At 35.0% G+C, this 25,945-nt stretch overlaps 3 protein-coding genes across 4 annotated transcripts; 2 read left to right on the forward strand and 1 right to left on the reverse strand.

Moving 5' to 3' along the window:
* Positions 1 to 548: 548 nt before the first annotated feature.
* On the forward strand, positions 549 to 4,928 carry LOC141696699 (sodium/calcium exchanger NCL2-like). 2 transcript variants are annotated; one of them, XM_074500815.1, is made up of 10 exons: positions 549 to 565; positions 686 to 1,098; positions 2,043 to 2,258; positions 2,428 to 2,612; positions 2,761 to 2,906; positions 2,993 to 3,257; positions 3,368 to 3,513; positions 3,688 to 3,940; positions 4,016 to 4,300; positions 4,563 to 4,928. In XM_074500815.1, the coding sequence occupies exons 2-10, from the start codon at positions 696 to 698 to the stop codon at positions 4,794 to 4,796; spliced, it is 2,133 nt and encodes a 710-aa protein (XP_074356916.1). In that variant the 5' UTR covers positions 549 to 565; positions 686 to 695; the 3' UTR covers positions 4,797 to 4,928. The 2 variants fall into 2 exon arrangements, with proteins under 2 accessions (XP_074356916.1, XP_074356917.1); XM_074500816.1 differs by lacking the exon at positions 549 to 565 and having other exon boundaries at positions 793 to 901; positions 1,003 to 1,098.
* Positions 4,929 to 7,688: 2,760 nt separating this feature from the next.
* Positions 7,689 to 13,132, forward strand: LOC141698496 (sodium/calcium exchanger NCL-like). Its single transcript, XM_074503201.1, has 7 exons — positions 7,689 to 8,255; positions 9,794 to 9,979; positions 10,652 to 10,833; positions 11,463 to 11,608; positions 11,711 to 11,990; positions 12,174 to 12,476; positions 12,598 to 13,132. Exons 1-7 carry the CDS (start codon positions 7,871 to 7,873, stop codon positions 12,844 to 12,846), a joined length of 1,731 nt encoding a protein of 576 aa, XP_074359302.1. The 5' UTR covers positions 7,689 to 7,870; the 3' UTR covers positions 12,847 to 13,132.
* A 388-nt stretch (positions 13,133 to 13,520) lies between these two features.
* LOC141697632 (uncharacterized) lies at positions 13,521 to 15,534 on the reverse strand. Its single transcript, XM_074502119.1, has 5 exons — positions 15,007 to 15,534; positions 14,785 to 14,901; positions 14,312 to 14,481; positions 14,052 to 14,226; positions 13,521 to 13,937 (listed from the first exon to the last, which is right to left on the reverse strand). The coding sequence occupies exons 1-5, from the start codon at positions 15,532 to 15,534 to the stop codon at positions 13,779 to 13,781; spliced, it is 1,149 nt and encodes a 382-aa protein (XP_074358220.1). The 3' UTR covers positions 13,521 to 13,778.
* Positions 15,535 to 25,945: the final 10,411 nt, after the last annotated feature.

Below are 25,945 nucleotides of genomic sequence, written 5' to 3' on the forward strand. Positions count from 1 at the left end.
AATCATTAAGAGTTTGGGTTTGGGTTGAGCATTAATGACACGAAACACGAAAGTACACGAAACGAACGATTTGCCAGCTCTACTGGTAATTTTGAAAAACGCTTAAGAGCAAGTCCAACAGCTCTCTTATACGAGCTCTTATAAGGATTTTGACAAAAAATGACATTCTAATAGTATTTTAGTACTTCCTTAAATCACTAAGACATTTACCAATAAAAAATTCATTTCTCTCTTTTCTTTTTACTTTTTTTCTCGCTTATTCTTCCACTTTTTGTTCATATATTTTCAAATTAATTAATATAATAATAATAAAAAATGAAGATAAAGATCATTATTGTAGTTGAAATTTAAAATTATGTCTTAAATCACTAAGAATTAATATTTTATAATATTTACAAGTAACCCACTAAATCGATCAATGTTAAGGACTTTATTTGGACAGACGCATTACACTTATGAAAATGTTTCAACATATGACTTGTAAGCAACCTTTCGACTTGTCTACTTGTATAACATTATGTTAATCCTTTTTATATTTCTGAGTCTCTGACTTGCTTAAAAATTGGTAATTAGACCCCTCTGCATTATCAAACCATTTAAAACTCTTGCCAGCTACTCTTCATATAAGCATTTAGTTTGTTAACATTGTCAATAAACTTCTAATCAACTTCATTTTCTTGATCAGCACAACTAGGATGGGATTACATCTTGCAAACACTGCATGTTTTGTGCTTCTTTTTCTTTCGTCCATAGCTGTGATCAAGGTCACAGCACGGACTTTACGCTATGGCTCTTCTGAATTAGTTTCTGATGGTTTCGATCATCATGCTAATGACAACATCTCATCGCATCTCGTATTCAGAGGAATGGTTGCAGAGTCCACGGAGAATTGTGAGCATATGTATGGCTTCTTGCCATGCGCAGATAGTCTTTTAGGCCATCTGTTTCTCATTGTGGTTTATGAATACCTATTGTTTCATGGTGATTCTTATGTGGCTTCAGGGGGTGAAAGGATTTTTAAAATTCTTGGTCCTGGTGTTTTCGGAGCTAGTGCATTTCAAATTATTTCTGCTCTTCCAGAGTCCTTGATACTTCTCGGCAAGTTCTCTTCTTAACTCTGGCTCTATCTTATCTGTCATTTCTGTTAAGTAACCAGTCACATTAGGTGGTAGAGGAAGTCCCGAACAGGATCTTATACTCTTTAACACTCCCCATCGAGCTCTGATACCATGTTAAGTAATCATTCACACTAAAACCTTAAGGTGGTAGAGGAAGACCCGAACAAGATCTTATACTCTTTAACAATTTCAACTCAATTTTCAATTTTGAATAAGACCGGTCCTGTAGGTTAATATGTGGCCGCATTTTTAACTGTTTTTATGATAGAAATTGATCTTCCTAAGGCACACATTGCAATCTACTCTGTACTACTTCACCATATAGAAGGTGACAGAGATGTTCGAATCTCGTCTCTTAAGCAATTTCTGCAGACAATGTAGCAGTTTAAAGCGATTTTAGAAGGGTTAATGTTAATATGCTAGTTTATTTACCATATGGCTGTCTTGTTTTGTTTTTCCTAATTCATGAGCTGTAGGGATCATATTAGGTGTAGTGGACTTGTCCAGAGAGTTACAAGTTGCAGAAATAATATATATAATACAAATTTTAAGATATAGTTTGTTGACTAGCCAGATGATAAGTCTATCTGCAACCCAAAATTCATGGATTAATTAAGTAATGATGTTGAAACCATTCATTGATCATGAGAACTGTCAAGTAACCATCACCTTATTGAGGTTCAAGAAAGAGTAAACCGTTGTCAGGGACCGGACCCCTTATACAATAGATGTATGTTGCTGCTGTAAACTAATAAGTCTTGGTAAATCTTTTCAATTAGCTGTTATAATTAGTTTGTACTTGGTCTTACAAGCTTTGCAGTACTGCCTAACATTCCAAATGTTCTGCGTGAAACACTGCTTAAATTAATTTAGTGTCTTACTTTCTGCGTCTTCTGAACTGTTAGCTTTGTGTCTACACCACAGCATCTGGACTGTTAAGTGATAATGAGAAAGCGCAAGATTATGCCTCTACTGGGCTCGGATTGCTGGCTGGGACAACTATATTTCTCCTCACCGTAGTTTGGGGAACTTGCATTATCGTAGGCAGTAGTCAGAATAGTTCTAATTTGAACTCTTATTCCTCAACTAGTTCAGCTTCGAGCCAATCTAAAATCAAGACTTTGTTATACAAAACAAACGGTATATTTCCTTTTCTCTTTAGAATTTATGTTATTCTTGATTATAGTAGCAATCAGAAGTGATGGGAACTATATGAATATAATGATTTTTATAAAAAAAGTACTAATTACAAGCTGTAATGTTATGAATGTTCGTTTGACTAAATTGATATCCTTTTACTTGTTTGCAGATTTTTGTGTAACAACTGATGAAGAGACTAGTTACACAGCAAGAATTATGGTTCTTTCAGTTTTACCATTTCTCATCATTTTGATCCCAGAAATGTTCCAGATTTCTTATTCTAGAGAGCATATTATCATTTTCATCGCACTTATAGTTTCCACCATTTTCCTGCTCTCATACTTCTTCTACCAGGTACTCTGCATAGCATCATGTTCGTTCTTACTATGTAGTTCTATTGGTATTTGGAACTTACTGAAAATCATATGCAACTAAGTGAGCTAATAGTTCTAACAAAGTACGACTTCTACTACGTATTTATAATCCCTGTAAAATCATGCAGATGTTTGAGCCATGGATCCAAGACAGGCAGTTAGAGTATGTGAAACATGAGCGTTTGGTAGTAGATATATTAAAGCATGTCCAGAAAAACACGATAGGGAAACTCATCAATGAGGATGGCAGGCCGAATGTCCCTTCTATAAAGAGGTACTGTTTAAGTATATAGAATTTGCTAAGCTTTTCATAAATATACATATAAGTATCAAAAACAATTTGTTTATGTTGCATTGCAGGCTATTTTTGGAGGTGGATCAAGATCACGATAACTTCATATCGTTTGACGAACTGAAGGAACTTCTGCGTGAAATTAGATTTAGAAATTCCAACTGGGACAAGGATAAAAAGATTGCAGAGGTAATGGAAGAATTTGATCTCAATAATGACAAGAACATAACAATGGATGAGTTTGTCAAAGTGTTCTCAAAATGGCTCGATGATACGAAGAGTACCATGGATAAACGCTATCACTCAGTTAATTCAATGAAAGATCTTTACCAGGTAAAAATTTATGAAGGAGACTGTAGTCTCTTCCTGTAACTCATCTATGAATTTGTCAGCAATGTATGAACTGTTTTTTGGTTAAATTCCTAATTATCTTTTCCACGCAGATTCTTCAACCATGGATTCAGAACCGGAAAAAAGAACACGAAATGAAGAAGGAACTTGTAACAGAAATCATAGGACATGTTCAAAGCTCTGCACTAGGAAGCCTTTACACAGAAGATGGAACACCGGACATACATGCTATAAAAAAGTAAGGCCATCATAAGTCTAATCTCGTCTCTGCTTGGGACAACTTAGTAACTAATTTGTTGAAGATTTTAGAATATAGTTGCTTCCTTTAAGGTATCTAAAAAATCACCTGTCATGGTCAGAAATTAGAAATTATCTTCTAATTTGCATTGATTAGTTAGTTGTTCAATTACAGGTTATTTGAAAATATGGATCTCGACAAAGACAACAGTATATCACAAGAGGAGCTAAAAAAATTGATAGTTCAGGTAAATTTCGGTAAGATACCATGGGATGCAGATGAGATAGTGGGGAAAATGATGGAACAATTAGATGTAAATGGAGATCAAGTAATCAACGAGGAGGAATTTATCTCCGGATTCTTGAAATGGCTCAATGGCGATGGATCTCCTAGTCCTTCAAGTTCTGGTCCAGGCAATATATATCAAGTATGTAAGAATGTAATATACCTATTGATACATATATCATCGTTCGGATCATTGGAACAATGTTTATGTTTGCAGATAAAATCAGCAGAAACTACATTGTTAAAGGAGAAAGCTCCGGAGACTTCTCTATGGGAGTGGATCAAGGCTATCGGTCTTCTGGTCCTCGGAATAGTCATGTTAGCACTGCTAGCTGAGCCCCTTATCGAAAGTGTTCACAGCTTATCTACATCAGCCGATATACCACCATTCTTTGTTGCGTTTGTTTTAGTTCCATTGGCTACAAATGCTAGAGTTGCAATCTCAGCTATCAGGTCTGCAAGTAGGAAGATACCGAGAACTACTTCTTTGACATTATCCGAGGTCTGTTCATCCCTTTCTAACTACAAACATGATTACTTATGAAGGACTAGCAATCACAATGACAGTAATTCAGATAAATCTTGATTAATCTTATCATAATTTTTAACTTATAAGTTATCGGTGAGCTAGTGTAGCCAAAAGGACTTATATTCAAAAACAGTATGCAGACGCATTGTGCTAAGTACATTTTATGCTATGAATCTTCAATGCTTAAACTACAAGATCCAAAGGTTGTACTGACAACTTGATATGGTTTACGCAGATTTACGGAGGAGTATTTATGAACAATGTTCTGGGATTTTCAGTTCTTTTGTCTATAGTATATTTTTACAATTTGTCATGGAATTTCTCGGCTCAATTGTTTATCGTTCTCGTGGTGAGTGTGATAACAGGCTTTACAGCAAGTTTCGACTCCACATTTCCAGTCTGGAAATCATTTGTGGCGTACCTGCTCTACCCTCTGTCAATGCTACTTGTTTATGCCTTGCATAAATGATCATCACTTCTTAACTTCATAGAATCTTGTATGTAAAAGGATAGTTGTAGCTGTTAAAAGGACCACAGCTTATTCATTTTTGTTGACTGAATGTAAAGAATGTTCTTGTGTATAAAATTATTTTTCAGCTCATTTTCGCTATATGTTCCTGACATTCTAGAAATCTTTTGACCATTATTTATTACTCTTGACCATTATTTATTACTCTCTCAGTCTCATTTTTTTTGATATCCCACTCAATTATATATATTCCAAATCTTACTCAAAATACTAAAATTTTAAAATATGAAAATTAACCCAATTCACTTACATCCACTCATTTCTTCCACTACAACCACTATATACATTAAATATTGATTGAACCCACCCGTTTACCCGCTATTCTTATTTTCTCACTAAATTACATATTTTTTAAATTCTGTACCCAAATGATTTGTATACAAATGGGATGGAGGGAGTATAATATTTACTTTTTCTTGGCACACTGTTCACGAACCGAGCTGAGCGGAATTTTGATCGAGTCGAACTGAACTTTATTTTTTTTTTCTGACAAATTGAGTCAAGCCGAATTTTCTTATTGAACAAAAACCTAAGTTCGAGCTCAAACTCGTTAAGTAAAGAGCCGAACACGGATTTTTATCAAACAAAAATGAGTCGAGTTGAGCCGGGGTAAAAATTCTGGTCAAATCCCTAATTGATTGTTTCGATAGCAAATCAAATAAATTTATTTATTTTTCTAAAACTCTTGTCATATTACTAATGGTATATATATATACATTGACATCTATACAATTTGATTATTGAGAAATATTTTAAAAAAAAAGTTAAAACACCAATACGGGAATTAACACTAATACGGGAATTAACACTAGTTAGAATAACTAGTCAGGTCACGCTCCAATGAGAACTTTTTACGATGAGAACCGTGAGAACTGATGATTTCTGTAGTTAAAATTGATGATTTTTTGAAAAGTTGATATTTGGAATTCGGTAAATTGGTGATTTTGTTCAAACCAAATTTTTTTATTTAATAAAATCATCAATTTAAATTACGAAAATCACAGGTTCTCATTTTAAAAAGTTATCATTGGAGCGTGACCCTAACTAGTCAAATCACTAATTAGATGAGAAAAAAAGTAATGAAAATTATTTATTTTCGCTTCTCTCCCATTCATCCTAAAAATGGAAGGAAAATTTTAAAAATAAAAATAAAGAAAACTTGTTTCCAATTTTTCGGATTTCTTTTCTTTTTTTTTTCAAAAGATTGTTGAAAGAATTCTTTCCCCTCTAATTTATTTTTGAAACACGGTTTAAGTACTAATATTTGAGATACTATTTTATTCGAGAATAATTTTTTTGACAAATTTGATTTATTTAAACATATTTAAAATAACTACAAGTCATGTATTATATTTTCGAAACAAAAATGCGCATACATACCGAATAATTCATATCAACGGCCCATTAGGTGTATATATAGTTATAAAAGCAAAAGTAAATCAAACTAAATATAAAAAATAATTTCATTTCTAATTAAGAGTATTGGACCAATACAAAACGTAAATAAATTATGGAATGCTAACATTTATGCTCGTTTTATATTTTATTCTTCGTAAAGATTATACTCAAGGTATATATATACGAATCAATTTGACATGGTTAATATATAGAAGGCTACCCTTACAAACGGAGCAGTTCGTGTGAAAAAAATTGAGCTTGGCTGGGTGAAAATTAATTCGGCTCAACTCGAACTCGAACTTAAAGTAAAATATATTTTGTCTCAAGTAAACAAGCTCTGACAAAGTATTATATTTGTGGTTAAAACTCGTATCGAGAGCGTAAGGGTGATGGCCAAAAATACCTTTTTTTTTAGAAAATGTAATAAAAATACCCGTTTTTGAAAGATATGGCCAAAAATACATTTCTAATACGCATTTTAAAAATGGGTAAGGCTATTACGTATTTGATAAATGAGTATTATTTTAAAAAAAAACAAAAAAACAAAAAAAAAAGAAAGTAAAATCATGATACGCATTCCTGACATGCTTATCATGCATTGCAAAGTTATGATACGCATCTCACGAATGCATATCCAATTTTTTTTTTGTAATTTTTTTTACATAAGTTACCCATTTCTAAAATGAGTATTATTAATACCCAATTTTAAAATGTGTAGTAGGTAGGTATTTTTGGCCAAACATTTTAAAAAATGGTACTTTTGACACAAAATTTTAAAAAAGAGGTATTTTTCTCATTTTTTCATAGCGTAAATATACTCGGATCATGTAAATTAAAAAGCGAATCTTGTAAACTAAAAGGCTAGCCCTATATCATATAGTGATATTATTTTAATTTGATAGAAGATAATTTTAACTTTAACGTAAACTTTAAACTATTTTGATCATGTACAAGATCACACTAATTGTTTCAAAAAATTATCTAAAATGTGCCTAAACAAATCTAGAAAATAGAAATGAAACGGATGAATAATAATGTTAAGGAAAAATCTCTAATTAGTTATGATGCAATTGAAAAAAATAAATCCCATCAATTAAAATAATTTAAACTGCCACGTCATTTGAGACCAACACCCGCTCCTCTAATTATAATAAAAAAATTGAGTCTTATTCCTATCAAAGTTATAAAAATCGGCCGATTTTTTAAAAATTGCCGATAAATTGCTCAAAATTTGTCAAAAATATCTGTTTAATTTAAGCGATTTTCAATAAATATTTGATAATTTTTTAAATATTATCCGATAATCATAATTCAATACATCACCGGAATATATAATTTCGATTTCCGAAATACGGGAACATACCCGGAAAAGTGATAAAAACAGCCCACCCAAGTGATGTTAATGGGAGGAGTGAAAAGGGAAACCAAATCGCCAATCTCAAATAAAACCCAAAACAGTGGGCCGTCCTCTACCTTTTCACAATATTACAAAACCCAGAACTCGTCACACTTTAAACTCCAGATTTCATTACATGTACTATACACTCCTACACACTGACACACACACATAACATAACATAACATAACATAACATAATTATTCCCTCGGGATTAACCATGGCTAATAACAAACCCTCTCTCCTCTTAACTCTCTCTCTCCTCCTCCTCGTCTCTATCTCTCTCTCCTCCGCTCGTCTCCTCCCTAACTCCACCTCCTCAGATCTCATCTCCGACGGCGTCTCAGGTCATAATCCGATCCAAACCCCGCTCCGTCTCTACCGTGAATCCCAAATATGCGAACAAACCTACGGCTTCATGCCCTGTACGGACACTGCTTTAGGAAACTTGTTTTTAATACTAGGTTATGGTTATCTCATGTACTTGGCGGCCACGTATCTGTCCTCGGGAAGTGAGCTTTTGTTGGAGATTCTCGGTCCCGGTCTTGTCGGAGGCCTCTTCTTGCCTATTCTTGGCGCTCTTCCCGATGCCATGCTTATTCTAGGTACCTTTTACCCTCTTTTCATTTCTGTATTTTTATTTACATAAAATGATTGGGTGTCGCTATCACATTGCTTTATTTATTTATTTGTTTGTATCCAAATTTAATTATGGTGAGAGTGACAATAATTTGTACTCGCATTTGTTTACATTTGGGTTGAGTACGGACATTAAGAAGTGTTGAAAAGTTGAAAAAATGAATAAAGTGGTGGGACTGATCGATATTTCATATGATCGATGTTATTTTTATTTACTGTTTTTAATATGGTCCTTATTTGCATCTTTTTCTTTTACTCCTACTTTCAAAAATATGGTCCTTAATCGAAGTTTTTGAGCAAAAGAAAGATTGCATTTGCATTTGGTTGATTCCGGTGGGCGTAATATATTTAAATTAATAGTAGTTGCACTCAGTTGATTCTTGTTGCAAACTTTGTATGTGTTGGTTGCATATGTTGGAAAGAAAATTTTAAAAATCTGTCCTCACACTTACACTAAAGGAATAGGTTGTTTCCACTACACATTTTAAATAATGACCTGGTGTTAATGGAGTATGCATTAGTAGACAATCAGCTGTAAGAATACTAGAATATTGTATCTACTGACTATAATATAACTGGATGGCAAGGATTGACTCAGGAAAAAGGTTTATATAAGGTAATTTGGTTTTATTTTAGGTCCTTGTGTATGTAGAAAGCCAGGAAATAACTATTGGTTCGACAAAGGATTTAAACGTTATTTCTGAATTCATATTTTCTGTGGTTAATTTTAAATCATTTTCAAAGTTATATATGGATTTGTTTAATGTCAATAACCAATTTACTTTTGTAAGTTAGTAACTAAATGTATTGCCAAATGGCTTGTGAAAATAAGACATTTACAAAGGAATCTATATATACTTACTTATTATTGATCCCTTTGTCTGCTACTAATGTTGTTGCATCTGTATTCTGTTTGTTGCTGATTAGTGTTGGTCATTTTGATATATGATATTTCTCATAAATATGAAAATTAGTGTGATGATAATGTCATATGCATATCTTGGAATATTTTTTGTCGTGCAGAATGAAATGGCATAACAAAAATTCACCATCAATTTTTTTTATCACTACCTAGGTAGGATGGATCTCAATTAATAAGTTTAGGTGCCTCTCTGGAACACTCCCCTCCCCCCTTTTGCCTTGGTCAATGCAAGAGAACAAAATTACTTTGTACCCTGTATCACCAGTTAAATTAATTTGATTTGAAGGAATTAAAAAGCTTCTACATATCCACCACGTACCTTTTTTTTACTTGTAATTTTAACAAAACTGTATCTGTCAATATTACAAAAGTCAAGACAAATGATAACATTAATTTTATGTAATTCTTATGCCAAGTAATTACAGTACTAAAAATTCTGTAGTCGATTCCAGGAACTACAATTTGGAAGTAAGTTGGAGTATTATTATCTGGTACTCCAGCATCTTCTACTTCATATTTTAATTAATTACATATATTGTTTCTTGGTCATAATTTCTGTCTGCTATATGTTGTGTTTTTCAGTCTCTGGGTTGTCGGGAACCGTGGAAACTGCTCAGGCTCAGGTTTCTGTTGGAATGGGTCTGCTAGCTGGTTCAACTGTTATGCTTCTTACCGTTATATGGGGAACCTGTGTTGTAGTTGGCAAGTGCGATATAGAAGACTCTGTTGCTAGAGATGGGAAAGACACTAAAGGATTTAGCTTAGCGGGTTTGCCCTTTTATCAGGCTAAGTTATATTGCATCAGTAGGAGTAATATAATTAGAATGCTTGCTAGTTTCTATTTCAACTTTTGAATGCTTATTGCCATCGGTAACATAAATAACATACTTTTCATAATTTGTTGTTTTTCTTACATTTTCTGTGCATTCTCCGCAGATTAACCACACATTTGCACACAAATTATAATATGCCGTTGGAGCTGGTTTCTGGAAAATGAGGCCTGATAAAATTATTTAGTTACCCACCCTTGATCTAATAGATATGTCATGAACGTCCTATTTAGATGTAGCATGAGAAGATTCACATTTCACAAAATCGCTACAGTCACATGATTTTGCCTAGTGCAATTAGCATATATCTGAATACATATTTATGTTTTTCAAATTCCTACTCGTGTTTAACAGTATCATTCTTATTGTTGCATTATTTATTTAAAAATTCACTGCATGCCATAAATTTTCTGCATTTAACTTTCTACTGTTAACGCAATGTTCGGTTAGTTTTTATTCCCCATCAAGTTTTGTATGTAAATAAGTAGGATTCTGTTTATCAACTTCATAATCTGTTGCGATGAAAGTATTGCATTATGTGCCTCTTCTGGTTTTGAATATTTCGCGAATTTAAGAGGATCTATAAATTAGAATTACTTTACTATTGCAGGCTCTGGTGTTACTACCGATATCTGGACATGCTATGCTGCAATGATAATGGCTGTATCTGTAATCCCATTTATAGTTGTACAGCTTCCGCAGATGTTGCATTCAACTTCTGGGAGACATTTGGCAGTCTTGATAGCACTTATTATCTCTGTATTGCTACTGATCTCATATTGCGCTTATCAGGTAATATTTGCATGCAAGTATTATTCATGCCAGTTTTGTATGTATGCCATTTTCCTACTGATCTCTGTATTGCTACTCATCTCATATTTACTTCATATATCTGTTGAATGTTGATGGCCTTGAGGCCCTTCACTCTGAATATCCCAGCAATTAGAATTGGATTCCTTGGAAACATTTAAAATTCTGGAGGATGATAATTCAATTTTCAAGTTTCTAACATAGTATACTTTAGTTTCTACTTATTTTTTTTTAAAAAAAAATTATTTAGTTTTTTTTGAGAGCAAGTCCCATACTGAAGATTAATCTGTAATCTCACTTCTCACATAACATGTATCATTTACAAAGCGAGTAAAATATGTCTGCAGGTATTGCCAATATATTTGATTAGTTTCTGATATGACTAGTTGCACTACTATAGTAGTATTGAGCTGCATGCTCTGTATTAAAAGAAACTTGGCAAACTCATTTCTGCTAAAATTTATTTCTGAACATCAGGGATCATAGTTCTAAAAACAGCACAAGCCCATCCAAGTTGTTCGTTACAGTGTGCTTAGCACTTGTTGCTAATTTTGTCATTCGTCAAAACTCTCCTACTTTTGGTTGATTTTCATGTGAAATATTTGATGCAGGTATTTCAGCCTTGGATTCAGCGAAGAAGGATTGATTATGCAAAGCATAGGCATGTAATATCTGGAATTCTAAAACATCTGAAAATGCGCGCAATCGGAAGGCTACTAACTAATCAAGGAGAACCAAATAAAGAAGTGATAGACAAGTTAGTTTTCTGTATCTACCTTTTGCTCTTCCTATCGAACATTCTTATGGTTATCTAGGTCTAACCAAGTGTTTACTGACATTGTCAAGGATTCTGTGACAGGCTTTTTAAGGCAATTGATACGAACCATGATACATATCTTTCAGCTTCTGAATTAAGAGCCCTAATTGTTGGAATTCGGTTTGATGAGATAAATTTGAATGAAGATGATGCAGCTGCAAAATTATTAAAAGATTTTGACACATCGCTTGATGATAAGATCGATTTGGAAGAATTTATTGATGGAATTAAAAAGTGGCTTGACGATGCCATGGGCCTAAATTCTTCTCCTGTGGATGCTGCTGGTCCTGAATCATTCAGGCACATTGATCGCTATCATGAGGTATGTGGCGTTGTGTCATCAAGGTTCTGTTCAGCGGAGTACTAATTGGGGTAAGATATGTACTGCAAAATGTTCTGCAAGATTCTGCAAGCAAAACATATAGTACTCCAATTAGTACATCATTTAAGAGTACTCCAATTGTTCGGTGTTACTTAGCTTTGATGTCTTTCACTGCATTGACAGAAAACAAAGAGAGATCATTTCCTTTTAGGGGATCTAAGTGATGAGGCTGATGAGGGTGTAGAAAGCTCCAAGTGGACGACAATAAAAGCTGTACTACTGTTGTCACTGGGCACTGTTATTGCAGCTGCTTTTGCTGACCCTCTTGTTGATGCTGTTGATAATTTCTCTAGTGCCACAAGCATTCCTTCTTTCTTCATATCCTTCATAGCTCTGCCATTGGCAACTAACTCTAGCGAGGCAGTGTCAGCTATAATATTTGCTAGCCGGAAGAAGTTACGATCTGCATCCCTTACTTTTTCAGAGGTTAGATCAGCGATATATAATTTGAGAGGTTTCTATAATAATCAAACTTCAGTATATCCAGTACAATATATGTTTCTGTTGCCTCAGTGCTAAGAATTTTTGTTTTATGTTTATTATGCAGCTGTATGGAGCCGCAACTATGAACAATGTTCTTTGTCTGTCAGTATTCCTGGCACTAGTTTACGTCAGGGGGTTGGTCTGGGACTTCTCCTCAGAAGTGTTGGTTATCCTAATTGTGTGCATCGTGATGGGTGCACTTGGTAGCATCCGCAGCACCTTCCCTTTGTGGACGACTTCAGTTGCTTTCCTGCTTTACCCGTTTTCTTTGGCACTGGTTTACGTTCTTGATTATAAGTTTGGTTGGTCATAATTTATAATGATATGGATTGTGGTGCTATCCTGTTATCGCATCATGAATGCGTGGTTGAGTGACAGTAGGCACGATAATGATCGAGAAGAATCAGCTATGGTACGTCATGGCAGTTTTTATAGATACAAGAGAGCCATGTATCTGTGTTGAAAACTTCTTATTTTGTAATGAATTAGGTTTCTAAATTGATGCTGATCAGTCTTCTTCGTACTTTTTAATATAAATTGTATTGCATATAGACAAAAATTCATTTTTACACATGGTTGATATATTGTAGTGTTGTATACTTGAACAGAACTTAAAGAGAACAAAAAAGAGTACAGTAAAGCTGATATTTTATTAATCTAAATGCCAGTTATGGTGTTGCATCTACAACTCAGAATTGTGGATAGCATTGTAGATTAGCACTTGCATTGGAGATACTCCTCCGTTCCGTCCGATTGTTTATATTTTTTTGAGAGTGTTCGACACGCATTTAAGGTGCATATAAAGTATAGTTCTGTATTTTTTTTTTTACAATTTTGTTTTTCTGAATAAATTTAAAACATTCAACTTTTATTTAGAAAAAAAAAATTGTAAAAATAAGTTACATAATTATACTTTTTATACACCTTAAAATGCGTGCCGGACACTTACTCAGAAATATAAACGGACTAAGGAGTACAAGCTAATAAAACAACTCAAAATCTGTTTCATCAATCTCAATTAATGGAACCTGAAAGTTGAAGTTCTAAAACCTCTGAATTTTCTCTCCCTGATCTGACTGATGTCATATGACCTGTATTTTTAGGTTTACTCTACAAGAAATTCATGTCTTCTATCCATTCTAGCGTCACTTTTGAAAATTACAAATGAAATTCATAATAAACTGAGTGATTCTCCAGAGATGGGCCAGCCTGCAGGGCTTGACCTGAGATGAGAAAGACTGGTCTTCATAACTTCAAGTTTAGATCAACGCTTCCTACTACGTCGTTGCTGTGGCTTCTGGTGACCATTGATTGACCATTTTGCCGCGATGGCAAGAAACTAAAGAAGGGCTGCTCAACTGGTTGAAATTGTCCTGGCCAGTGAGCTGGATCATCTGATGCTCCCTGAAATATTCTTACATTTAGTGAAGTTCAATCTTTTTGAGATGAAGTAAGTTGACATAATCAGTGCAGCTAAAATTCCAATATAAAGAATGTGTCAATTTGAATTGGTCTTACCTGATAAGGTAAAGCATCAAAATCAGGAAGTTCTGGTATGTAATGGCCAAGGTAAGATGGAGGATCCTTTGGTTTTGGAGGCGCCAGTGTTAGAAAGTCTTCACTGAAACCTCCATTTTCTTTGATAATCTTCTTCTTGTACTTGGGCATTCTACTTGTACCGGATGGGCCTTCTCTGAGAGGTGCAGAGACATAATGTTAAGATGCATAACTGCTGTCGTCTTGCTATTGTAGAATCTACTAATTAAAATCAAGCTCACCTTACAACCGGATTGGCTTGTTTAAGAGGAAATGCACCATCATTGTTGAACGACGCTGGCTCATCTGCTGCAGGAATATGCGATATATATGCAGGAGGAAATCTGCAGTCGAAAGAGGGGACTGGAGCATCATCTACGGAGAAGGGATATGATCTTTTTAAGCCAATCATCTGTACAACATCAAGATTAATGGCCCACTATTGAACAAGGTTCACTTCTTTGAACTCAATTATAAAAAATTTAAACTGAATCTGTGCTGTACACAGTGTAGACATCTAGATAAGTCTCGTGTTTCTTCATATGATGAGGTTATGTAAGATAAAACTATTCATTTCATGGCTTCATATAACATATTCATATGTGTTACCGCTGTTAGGACAAGTGGTAGATTTGATATACGAAGAAGAAGTAAACAAATATATAAACATAGCACAGAACAATTTGGACTAGAAATAAGAGCAAGAGAAGATTACCATCTCTTCATCTGGCCACAATGGCGTGGACTTGTTGCCACGATAGCTTTGGTTTGAAGGGGGCTCTATCTGAAAATTCATGACAGATGATGATGAATTCCCTATTGACACATTCACCTGCAATTTCACACACTTACATCTTCAGTGACAACAAAAGGATCACGAGCTAGAGAAAAAATTGTTTTAAAACAAATGAACAAAATACAATTTGACATAGCTAACCATGGAGGAAGGACAAGCTTCATGAAATGATTGCGATCTTGGCATAACACCAGAAAAAGGCCAAACAGGGTTCTTGGTTTCACAATGCAAATCTTCACTTGAACGTGAAGCATTCAACGCCTGATGATCGGACTTGTGACTGATATCCCCTTCAAGATTGTACACATGATCCCATAAATTAGGCCAACTGCTGCTCCCTGTGCTTGCAATGCCTTGGCACCCCATACCGCATTCATCCTCATTGTTTGATACTAGCTTCGACAAGGAATAAGGTCTAATTATATTATCAGATGAAGGGTGATCAGTTGGAGAGGCCAAACAAGGAGAAGAGTTGCTATGTGAAACAACAACATTAGGTACTTTAAAAACTTTATCTCTCTTTTGTTGCTCTTCTAGTCTAATCTTCTCAAGTTGTGCAACACCAAGCCCTCTTTGTGGCACTTTATTTTGCTTAAACTTTTTTGAAGATCTAGCACTACCACTAGTACTGCTGGTACTGTACTTTTGATTTTGTTCTTGTTGAGCCATTGTTAATAACAGGCATGCATGTAGATCACAGATAAATGAATACAAACTGTTTAAAACATAGTAAGAATGTTACTTGAACAAGTAGTAGTTTGTTAAAGATGTAGAGAGAGATGAGATGAGATCACAAAAACTATTTCAAAATTTAAAAATAGAACAATGCAAATCTAACTCTAATAAGAAGCAACTGTTTGAATGCCTTAATTTTCTCCAACTATTTTATCGCCTAAATCCTAGGTCCACTCCTTTCATTCCTAGACCGACTCTCAAGAATTACACTAGTACTTCTCTCTCTCAGTATTACACAAAACACACAATATATATAATACAATTACATGCATATATTAAGCTTTTCCAAAATCAAATTTACCTTTTAAAATTAGTTAAATGCCAGTAAACCCAATATTTCCTGGACCCTAGTCATTAGTACAGGGTTTGATCATTTTTTATAGTTAATCACAAACGCAGAAGTCGAACTCCTTTTTTTAATAGTTAATCACACACGCGCACACACCAAAAATGAGCATTTTCAATGAGAGAAAACCCTTAATTAAAAATCTATGTGACATGTCATAAATAAAAATATAGACATTGTGTAAAAAAAATTGCACAACAATGGAACAATACGGTTAGCTAAAATTTTATTCAACCTCGTAATGTTGGCTTTATTTGATGAACCTACGAGAGTAACAAAACTTCACATCATTTATTACCATATTAAAATTACACATTCTATTTCTAACAATTTAAAATAATAATAACATAACATTTTTAAAATATAAGAGCATCTCCAATGGTGTTACTATAATTGGTTGACTAAATTGAACCTGTAGGACAATATGTAAAATTTGTTGAACCTGTAAGATATTGTATTTCGATGGTATTGGCTATATTGGTTAACTGCATTTTAAAAATAGTATTTTATTAATATTTATGTTGTTATAAATAGAATATATTACTTCAATATGACAATAAATGATTAATTTTTTTTTACAGATTTCTTACAAAGTGGTTCAACAAATATAAACAACATTAAGAGGTTGGCTATATTTATAAATAAGGGGAATGTACCATTGGAGATGGATTTTTTTTACATAATCTCTATATTTTTTTATTTATAGTATGTATTAATAATTTTTAGTTAAGGATTCTATGTGGTTGAAGATGCTCTAACCAACCATTATAACTAACCCCGTTGAAACACAATCACGTAGAGCATCTTCAATGGGGTTTACTATAATAATTGGCTAAATTGGACCCGTAAGACATTATGTAAAATTTACTGAATCTGTAAAACATTTTAGTATATCACTTTAATACGGTAATATCTAATATGTAATCTTCCTACAATTTTTTTACATTGGATCGACTAATATAGAAATCTATAGAAGGTTGACTATAATTATAGACAAGGGATGAGTATGGTTGCAGGATGACCTTTTGAAGAGATTGACTATATTTTTTTATTTTTGGTATGCCAACTCAGTTTTAAGCTAAGGGCTCTCTTACAGGTTCAAAATTTTTTAGATAATTATTATTTTATTTCATTTTAGCTAACAGATTTATCTAACACCATTGGAGATGCTCTAAGGCTTACATGAGCTAAACACTTTGTTGATCAGGATTTGATCATTTTATAACTATTGTTGCCATATGAAATTTTTTGCAAACATTTTTTTTGGAAAAACTTTTGGTAATTTAAGGTTTCATTTATATGTCAAGGATGTATTTGGTCCTGATTTTAATTTTTCTTTATAGATTCTGAGATTTTAAGTGTATTAAATTTGAATTTTAAAAAACACAATGTATTCGGTCTGTATTCTGAAATTTACATTAAAATTTAGGTGTATTTGTTTTAGATATTTAGAAATTCATTATAATCATTTAATTTGAATTTTCTCGGGAATGATCTCATGCTATAAGGCTGCTAGTTTTGCTCAAGTGTGTGGATCATTGATTCTGGAGCCTCGGATCATATAATTCCACATCTGAATCTTCTCACTAAAGTTGTGCCACAACTACCTCACAAAAGATAAATCTTTCAAATAATGCCACTATGATGATAATCTCTCATACATGTATTACTCACCTGTTCAATCAGTTATCTCTTTCTAATGTGCTATGTGTACCTTATTTCAAACACAACCCATTGTCTATACAGAAGCTCATTAAGGATAACAACTATGAAGTCCGGTTTTTTCCTACACACTGCAACATCCTTGAAACTAGGTCTAAGCAAATTTTAGGTAAAGGTGTTGCCAGAAATGGTCTTTATTACTTAACCTCTGATGTGCCTGCTCTGTTAAACACTAAATCTGTGTTTACATTACCTCACCACTCATGTATACGCAACTCCACTACTGCACTTGATTCAAATCTAGAGATTTGGCACTTAAGACTTGGGCATTACTCCCATGCCCAAGATTAAACTGATTTTTCACTTGCCTACATCCACCAAATCATTTCATAAATTTCCTGTGTTCAAATAATGAATAACCGTGAATCTTAGTGGCAACTTCTTGGTGTGTAACAAATTCCATAACCTGTCATATGACATCTTAGTCTCCAGATGGAACTAAAATGCGACAGCTCTCTTTCTGTTTCGTTGACCAAATATTTTATGAGTAAATAACAGGGGTGTGGCTAACGTTTACACTCATTTTCAAAATATTGGCCGGATTTTCAAATTCTCAAAATGGTGGTTGAATTTCATTTTCGCCTTTCAAAGACGTGCCTACCGTCAAGACCGTGAAGTTTGCACCGTTAACTCAATTAAAAAACGTAAATTACAGGGATATAAAGGTAAAAATACATCAGTGTTTAAGAAATATAAATTAATGAAAATGATACAATAATTCCTGCACTGTTGCCCCGTCCCTGTCCCCAACTTCAACCCCCCAAATCTCCAACTCCAACCTCATTTATAATCTCACCCCCGATCTCTCTCTCTTCCTTTTCCTAATCGTCGCCGCGCTCCCCTACTCTCCATCTCTCGCCGAAGTCAAAACCCTAAACATCGTCAACCATGCCCGACCCATGTCTTTTTTGAGAAATTTAAACATATTAAGTGCATCCATGACTAAACTCTAAACAACAACAATAATTATACACAAACTATACATACACTGAACTGAACGTGATTGGAAATTTGGGAATTTGTGATGAATTTGATCAGAATTTTGGAGGTTTGTGTATGGATTTGATCGGAAATTTGGGAGTTTACGATGTATATGTTAACTGGAGAATTTGGGGGTCTCGGTGGAGGCCACCACCGGCCGCGTGGCAACGGCGGTGGTGGTAGGTGATGGAGACGGAGAAAGGGAGAGGGAAAAGAAGGTGGTGGTAGGTGATGGTTTTTGTTATTTTTGAACTGGGGAGGGTTTGTGGGTTTTAATGATCGGAGACGAAATAGGCAAAAGGATGATGTTGTGTTTATGTTGTATGTGTTGATCGGAAAATGAGTGGGATTGAGAGGCGTGGTATGAGAGATTGCAGACAAGGGTGAGTGTGTTGAGTGGGTGTGTGTGAGTGTTGTGTGTTCGTGGCAGGAAGAAGGAGGGCGAAGGCATCACCGTAGCGGCGATAATGTACACAAATATAATTAAAGAAAAAGATGATTAAAAATTGAAGTGAGGACCGGAAGAAACAAAGGTGAAAAAAAGGATAAAAAAAGTGAAGAAAATGATGATAATTTAATGGATAAAAATATAATTATTATAAATATAAAAATCCGAAAATACCCTTTGCTCCGTTAGAGCTGTTAGACTATATTTGACGGGAGACACATTTTTAAAAGGCGGGAAAAGAATTCAGCCACCATTTTATAAATTTATAAACCTGGCTAATATTTTTAAAATGAGTGTATACGTTAGCCACACCCTTGTAATTTACTCATATTTTTTTGAGTAATTGTCTTGTGATGATGAGACTTGTCTAGTTTTAAACCTTTATCAGTTCTCTTCAAGTTTCAGCCTTTTGGTCTTTCAGAAATTTCTTGTAGAAACAAAATAAAATCCACGCATTTTATTTCACATTCAACATTGTCCAGATTTTTCAAGAGAAGTTATATAAGATTCATTTTCTATATATTTGTGTTATGCCTGAAATTTGGTATAAACCCTATTTGGGTCAAAATCAGTTAGAGTAGTCAAAACTGAGATAAGAATGCCTGGAATTAAGGAAGAGATAAAGTAAGTTTTCTTCCTGAATAGGGAATATGCGCGCCCTCTTGATAAGGGAAGGCGCACCCTATGTTTGTAAAAGATTGATCGGATATATGCATGTAGTGGACGAAGGCGCGCCCTCATTATTTGAGGAAGGCGTCCCTGTTATTGGGAAAAGGCTGACTAATTCTCTAAGACAGCTCATCACCTATGGCAGGTCTTAGGGCGCGCCCTAGGTGAGAAAGATGGTTTAGATGGGACTTCAACATGGACACTTGGATGGGTTCTTAGGAGGATTTAAGAAAGTTGGAGATTATTATTACTAACGTATTTGCTGCAGGTACTCTATTGAAGAACTCCTTCCTGTAATGCAACCACAGGAAGGCGGTGTCCGTGGTCAGAGATCTAAAGGGTATGCCTGGACGGAAGGCCTCCTCCTGTAGTCAATGAGTGTCTTCATTGGGGATGTGGGGTAAAACTGTGGTGAGTGCTTTGGGAGCTCTGTCTCTGTAGTCAGCGGGTGTCCTCGTTAGGAGACTTCGGAGTATCCTGCACTTTGCACCCAAAAGCTTGGGATCACTTGTCCTGTAATCCGGTAGGGGCTCCTTATTCGGGGGACAAGGATGCATCCAACATTTGGGGTGAACCACGGATGTACCTACGTCCACGGACTAGAGAAACAACTGGTAGCGGAGGGTTATCCATGGCCAGGGAGATGCCTTATCTGTGAAGTCTCGAAGCCGTGGACGAGCCTTGGGCCTTTGTGGTTGGACCTCATCGACGGACATTCCTAAAGCTAGTAGAAGACGGTTTCCAGTAGGTTTCCTACTAGGCCTCGGGACAAGAGATCTAAGCCCATTAGGTTTCTTGTTCTCTAAGAACTACGTTGGCTTGATTCCCTATAAATAGGGATACGTAAGCAAATTGTAAAGGGTCATAAGCGAGAGGACAAAGGAGCCACCACTAACCCTAAGCAATCTCAGCCACCAATAATCACAAACACCCAACACTGTTCATACTTTCCGACGATTACCGTTCACGTTTTCCGACGAAGAACCACCGTCGCAGATCTTGTTTCCGGCTACGAACCTCGAATTTCGTTGCTACCAAATACCTCCGTCAACAAATTGGCGCTAGAAGGAGAGGCTAAACAAGGTCTGCATCTAGGAGGAAAGATGTCTCAATATCTTGATGAAAGTTCTTATGATGGAGAAAGTTCCGATGATGGTTTTGAGCAGGGCTATGACAAACCTTATATTTCTACTCTGGTGAATCGTCCCACCCCAAATGTTGGTGGTCAGCCACTAGTCTTGATCAGCAACGTGGATTTGATGGAGCAGCTCTATCGCATGGGCGATGCCTTAAACAATTTCGACTCAAGGTTGAGTATGGTGGAGCGGCGTAAGACAAGGAGAGGCCTTGTTAAGTGGCATTTATGTCCACTTAGAACGTCCTATAAAGGATTGAATTGATGTGTTGTACTCGAGTTGTTTGTACTTTTAATGTGTTTTTGTAGTATTTTTGCATTTCAGGCATAGATAAAGGAATGAGGAGATTTAACATTGCTTTGGTGCTAAGTTGGTGTTAGGAGGGTGTCTAGGAAGTTTGCTCGTGGAACGCCATCTCAAACCAGTCAAGAAAACAAGGTGAAGAAGAAATTCCAGGATGTCAGTGCGCCCGCGCTGTGATAGCGCACGACCGCGCCAGAACTACAGAGAGACAGCGCGCCTGCGCTGGAACAGCGCGCGGCCGCGCCAGGCCATTTTTCAGGAATCCTATTTCAAGTAGAGAACTGATTTTTTGGACTTCTAATCTGTGTGGGATACTATATAATGATAACTTAAGGTCATTTTTCATAAGAAGCACATAACGGAGACTAAGGAGAAGCGGCGAGAAGACCTAGGAGCACAAATACAACAAAGGAGAAGAAAAGCTTGTTTATACTTGTGATTCTTTAATTGAGTCATAATCTTGGATGCTAGTTTTCTTGTTTGTTGAACCTATTATTCTTGTTTAACGTACTTTGGTTTTATATTCAGTTTTATAAAGACTTAGTTTAGTATACCATGATTCATCAGAACCCACGGTGATGATGAGTTCGATTATGGGCTAATCATTATCGTGGGGTTCTAGCGGATTTACTTATGGATTTCAATAGTTAAATTGTTTCGTTACCTTAGTGTGTGGTGATTGTATGATATCCTAGTATTGGTTGTGCTTATTCGTCTTATGAGCGTCGCGAACTTATAAGATAACGTGTTAATCTCTATTGAAGCGAAAGTGAATTTAGAGGTTTAGAACTTGGCATGCTAGCATAGGTTCATGTAATTGTTATGCATGATTCGTAGGTAATTTTAACCATCTTACTTGCCCTATGTAATCACGATAGATAACTTGCACTTAAACCGTTATGTTGTCAAATTCTATAGACATATAGGGTCTCAACATACTTGGTGTCTATTCTGTTAGGTAATGAATCACACACAGAGGGGGGGGGGTGAATGTGTTTTTCTGATTTTAGGCTTTTCTTGAAAGATAATGGTTGAACAAAGTAAATTAAATCTTGTATAGAAAGGTGTTCATGCAGAAATTAAACTTGCATAAGATAAAGAACACATATCTTCAAAACTCATTTAATTTTTGTATTAAAAATTAAGATGCTTTGCTACAAAATTTCTAAGCTCTTTGAACTTAAAGAGCTCAGCTTCTTCTCGAGAGTGTTACAAGAATTTTTGATATAAATTGTTGCTTCTAACTAGAGGAACAATGTTAACTTTATAGCTCGGTTAACTGCTGGTTTACACAGTGGATAATAAACATGCTATTAGTTTTTCTAAACTGTCACTTGTCATTTCTATTTATAGAAAAACAAATCTTCCATTTCTGGCTTAGCATATCTTTAGCATCCCGTGTTTACTTTAATCTTCCTCTGTCAGTTAATCTTTGCCATTGATCTTGTATACTCTTCAAGCTGTTTTTTATAGACTTGTCAATCCAGCTGTTGGATTGTTTGTTGATTGTTTATCTTGGATATTAAACTGATCTGCAATTCTGTACTTTGAGACTATACTTCGAGATCTTTAGTTTGATTCATTTGAACAATTGATATATCGATAAGTATTAAGGCTTATCGAGATCTCTAGTACTCCATAATGAGTTTGGCTTGTAGAGGTCTTCAGCGCATCGAGATCTCTAGTCTTCATAACTTCACTTGACTTGTAGATATCTCGGAGTTCTCGAATGGATATAGACTCTGAGTTCTCTAGTGAAGGAATGACTTGTCGATATCTTTTTGAGTTCTCGAGTAGCTTTCCTGACTTCTCTACTCCCGGTGGATATTGCTTATCCGTTGAGTAGATATTGCTCATCCGTCGAGTAGATGTATAGCTTATCCGTCGAGTAGATATTGCTCATCCGTCGAGTAGATGTTATTCATCCATCGAGTGGATATATAGCTCATCCGTCGTGTAGATGTTATTCATCCATCGAGTGGATATATAGCTCATCCGTCGAGTAGATGTTGCTTATCCGTCGGTACTCTCTGGAGTTTGAATGACTTCTCGATAAGTCATTCTGGAGTTCTCGAATGACTTTTCTATAACATTAAATCTGTGACTGTAGAGATCTTGACTTAGAACATTTTTCTCCAAATAGATTTATTCAACTCCAAGCTTCTTCAAAATTCTTCTGAGGCATGATCTTCTTGATCTTCTTCCAGATAGAATCCTTAGGCTTGATACTATTTTAGGTCAAAGAATCCAGTCTGCTCCTTTGCATTTTTACAGATTTTAAATGTTACAAGTACAGAATACAAATTTAGATAACACAACTTACTTAGGTTTGGCCCCAAGCTTAACTGATTGCTAATGACATTGTCAGCTTCAGTAATCTTTGACATCATCTATTATATATTACAATCTCCCCCAACTTGTTCATTATGAAATTATGCACAAGTTCTGGTTGATGATGTCAAAACTTTATCTAAATGCAGAACTCATCTGATCTTCTTTTGTGAGTTGCATCTAGATTTCTTCTTCCTTCTCCCCGTATCAAGAAAAGAATATTATTATCTGACAACATCCATTAGCTGTTTTGGCATTTAGATATATTCTCCCCCTTTTTGACATTATCTTCAGGAAGAAAGATCTAGCTAGATGCATATTGTTCAAGCTTTTGTCAATGCTCATGTAGAACACTATCAACAGCTTCAAGTTTAGTGAAGTCTGTAGTGATGAGTTTACCAAGTAGATTAGAATAGGAAAAACCTAAGCTCTCTGTTCTTTTGAATAAGTAGTTTCACTACTTCTCACTGCACTAGTCTCATGACTTTTAAGAGTCGGAGTTACCTCATAAGGAGTGCTAAATCCAGACACTCATTCTACCTCTCCTTTTGCCAGGAAGGATCCTGCCTCTCTTATTTTCTATTTTTCTCTCAATCTTTTATCTCATTCTCACATGAAAGGCTCAATTGTTGTTTGTCCTACAGAAATAAGAGCTGGCTGAGAAGAGTTGATCTGTGATCATATGATTAGGGGAAGACCATATAGGGCTAATCATACTCATTTCACCAAAAAGATGAGTGCATAAGCATCTATGACTTGTGTCACAGTTTGTATAACGACTCGTGTATCTCTGTATTATTTAAATACATAATTATTGAATTATTAAATAAATAAAATATGTGTATAGCTTCTGTCAGCTCGGTATTATTTTATTATTATAAATGTGTGAACTATGGTGTACCGGGTTGTTTGTGTAATTAATTATTGAGTTGTACTGAATCGTTTTCACTTTTAAAAGTGAATTTAGTGTAAAATTTATTTGCATAAATATTTAGAATGCCTTTAAAATTGTTTTTATGGTTTCATAATTGCAATAATTATTTTTGGGATTTTATAAAATTTAGAAATTTATATTTCATTAATTATTTAGCCCTGCGTGATTTTCTGAGTGCATTTATTTATAAAATCTGTATTTAATTCTAGAATTCTTCAAAAATTATGAAACTCACATTTATTTAAGTTTGGAATATTCCGAGAATTTTAAAATTATTTTGGGAATTTTTGGGATTAATCTCACCCGCGCGTTGTTTCGTTTATTCGTTAAAAGCGGGTATAAATTGCAATTCAGGAAATATTTTTAAAATTATGAAATTTATATTTTTATTAATTTCAGGATATGTATGATATTTTAAAATTAATTTGGTAAATTTCTAAAATTGTTTAAAATGCGACATGATTCGTTACTTGCGAATTTTGTGTTAAATCGGGCTGCTTTATTTTTGGCTACGTGTCTAAATTATATTAATGATAGTACACGTGTAGTTCAGTTGGGGGGAACTGCAGAAAATTAATAATAATAAAATAAGATAAACACAGACCCAATTGAGCCTGTGTTCATCCCCTACCCTCAATTAATCTCTCTTGCCCTCTCTACACTCTTAATCTCTCACAACCTCCCCTGTTATTGTCTTTTCTCGTTCCTTGCTTCTCCCGTTTGTCTTTTGTTTACTCACCCCGTTTCACATATTTTCGGGTTATTCCGGTAAGAAGAGAATCGTCGCCTTGGTTTTTTAATTTCTAGTCTGTTCCCGGTTGTTACCCACGTCTGGCTTCTTGTTGTCTTTTTCTTCCCGTGTGTATATGTATACCGTATGTATACATGTGTTTATATGTGTAGCAATTGTGTAAGTGTGTGTTTTGTGTGTGTTGGCGGTGATCTGTTGCCGCCCTGCTATTGTTTCCGGTGCCTGAACTTTTGTTTCTGCCGGGCTGCCGCCGGTTTTCCGGTGAGGTGGCCTGTGTAGTGGGTTGCATGACATACACGCGCGTGTGGTGTGTATATTTGTGCAGGGATGTATTGTGTTATTTGCTGTCTGCTGTGATTCTGCTTATTCTGAAATTTAATTTTTATTTTGCAGGATATTGTTTGAATAAATTTCATGATATAAAAGAATAAATAAATATTCCATACCAGGAAATTTATTTAATTGGTAGAAGTTGCGTTGAAAACCCAAAATTTATTTGGGTACCCGCAAGTTTTACCGCCGTTGGCGATGAGCCTCGGCGAGCCGACGGTGGACTATGATGATTAGATCTGAGTCCTACAATTTAAAATACAAAATATGATTAAAAATTATAAAGCACGAGTTAAGACATAAAAATGTGGATAATAACGATTAATAAGTGTATTTGATTGGTGTATATGAATTGCGAATTGACATTGTTGGTTGAATCGGTGGATGGGACTTG

Source organism: Apium graveolens, chromosome 11, assembly GCF_009905375.1.
Source record: "Apium graveolens cultivar Ventura chromosome 11, ASM990537v1, whole genome shotgun sequence".
Lineage (NCBI taxonomy): Eukaryota > Viridiplantae > Streptophyta > Magnoliopsida > Apiales > Apiaceae > Apium > Apium graveolens.

Excerpts from the sequence above, each read along its gene's own strand:
- LOC141696699 (XM_074500815.1), top strand. The coding sequence starts at position 696 with ATGGGATTACATCTTGCAAACACTGCATGTTTTGTGCTTCTTTTTCTT. Across the intron at positions 2,613-2,760 it reads TCTCATACTTCTTCTACCAG|ATGTTTGAGCCATGGATCCA; the intron begins GTACTCTGCATA and ends AAAATCATGCAG. Across the intron at positions 3,514-3,687 it reads GACATACATGCTATAAAAAA|GTTATTTGAAAATATGGATC; the intron begins GTAAGGCCATCA and ends GTTCAATTACAG.
- LOC141698496 (XM_074503201.1), top strand. The coding sequence starts at position 7,871 with ATGGCTAATAACAAACCCTCTCTCCTCTTAACTCTCTCTCTCCTCCTC. Across the intron at positions 8,256-9,793 it reads CGATGCCATGCTTATTCTAG|TCTCTGGGTTGTCGGGAACC; the intron begins GTACCTTTTACC and ends TGTGTTTTTCAG. Across the intron at positions 9,980-10,651 it reads TAAAGGATTTAGCTTAGCGG|GCTCTGGTGTTACTACCGAT; the intron begins GTTTGCCCTTTT and ends TTACTATTGCAG.
- LOC141697632 (XM_074502119.1), bottom strand. The coding sequence starts at position 15,534 with ATGGCTCAACAAGAACAAAATCAAAAGTACAGTACCAGCAGTACTAGT. Across the intron at positions 14,902-15,006 it reads AAGCTTGTCCTTCCTCCATG|GTGAATGTGTCAATAGGGAA; the intron begins GTTAGCTATGTC and ends GTGAAATTGCAG. Across the intron at positions 14,227-14,311 it reads CAAGCCAATCCGGTTGTAAG|AGAAGGCCCATCCGGTACAA; the intron begins GTGAGCTTGATT and ends TGCACCTCTCAG.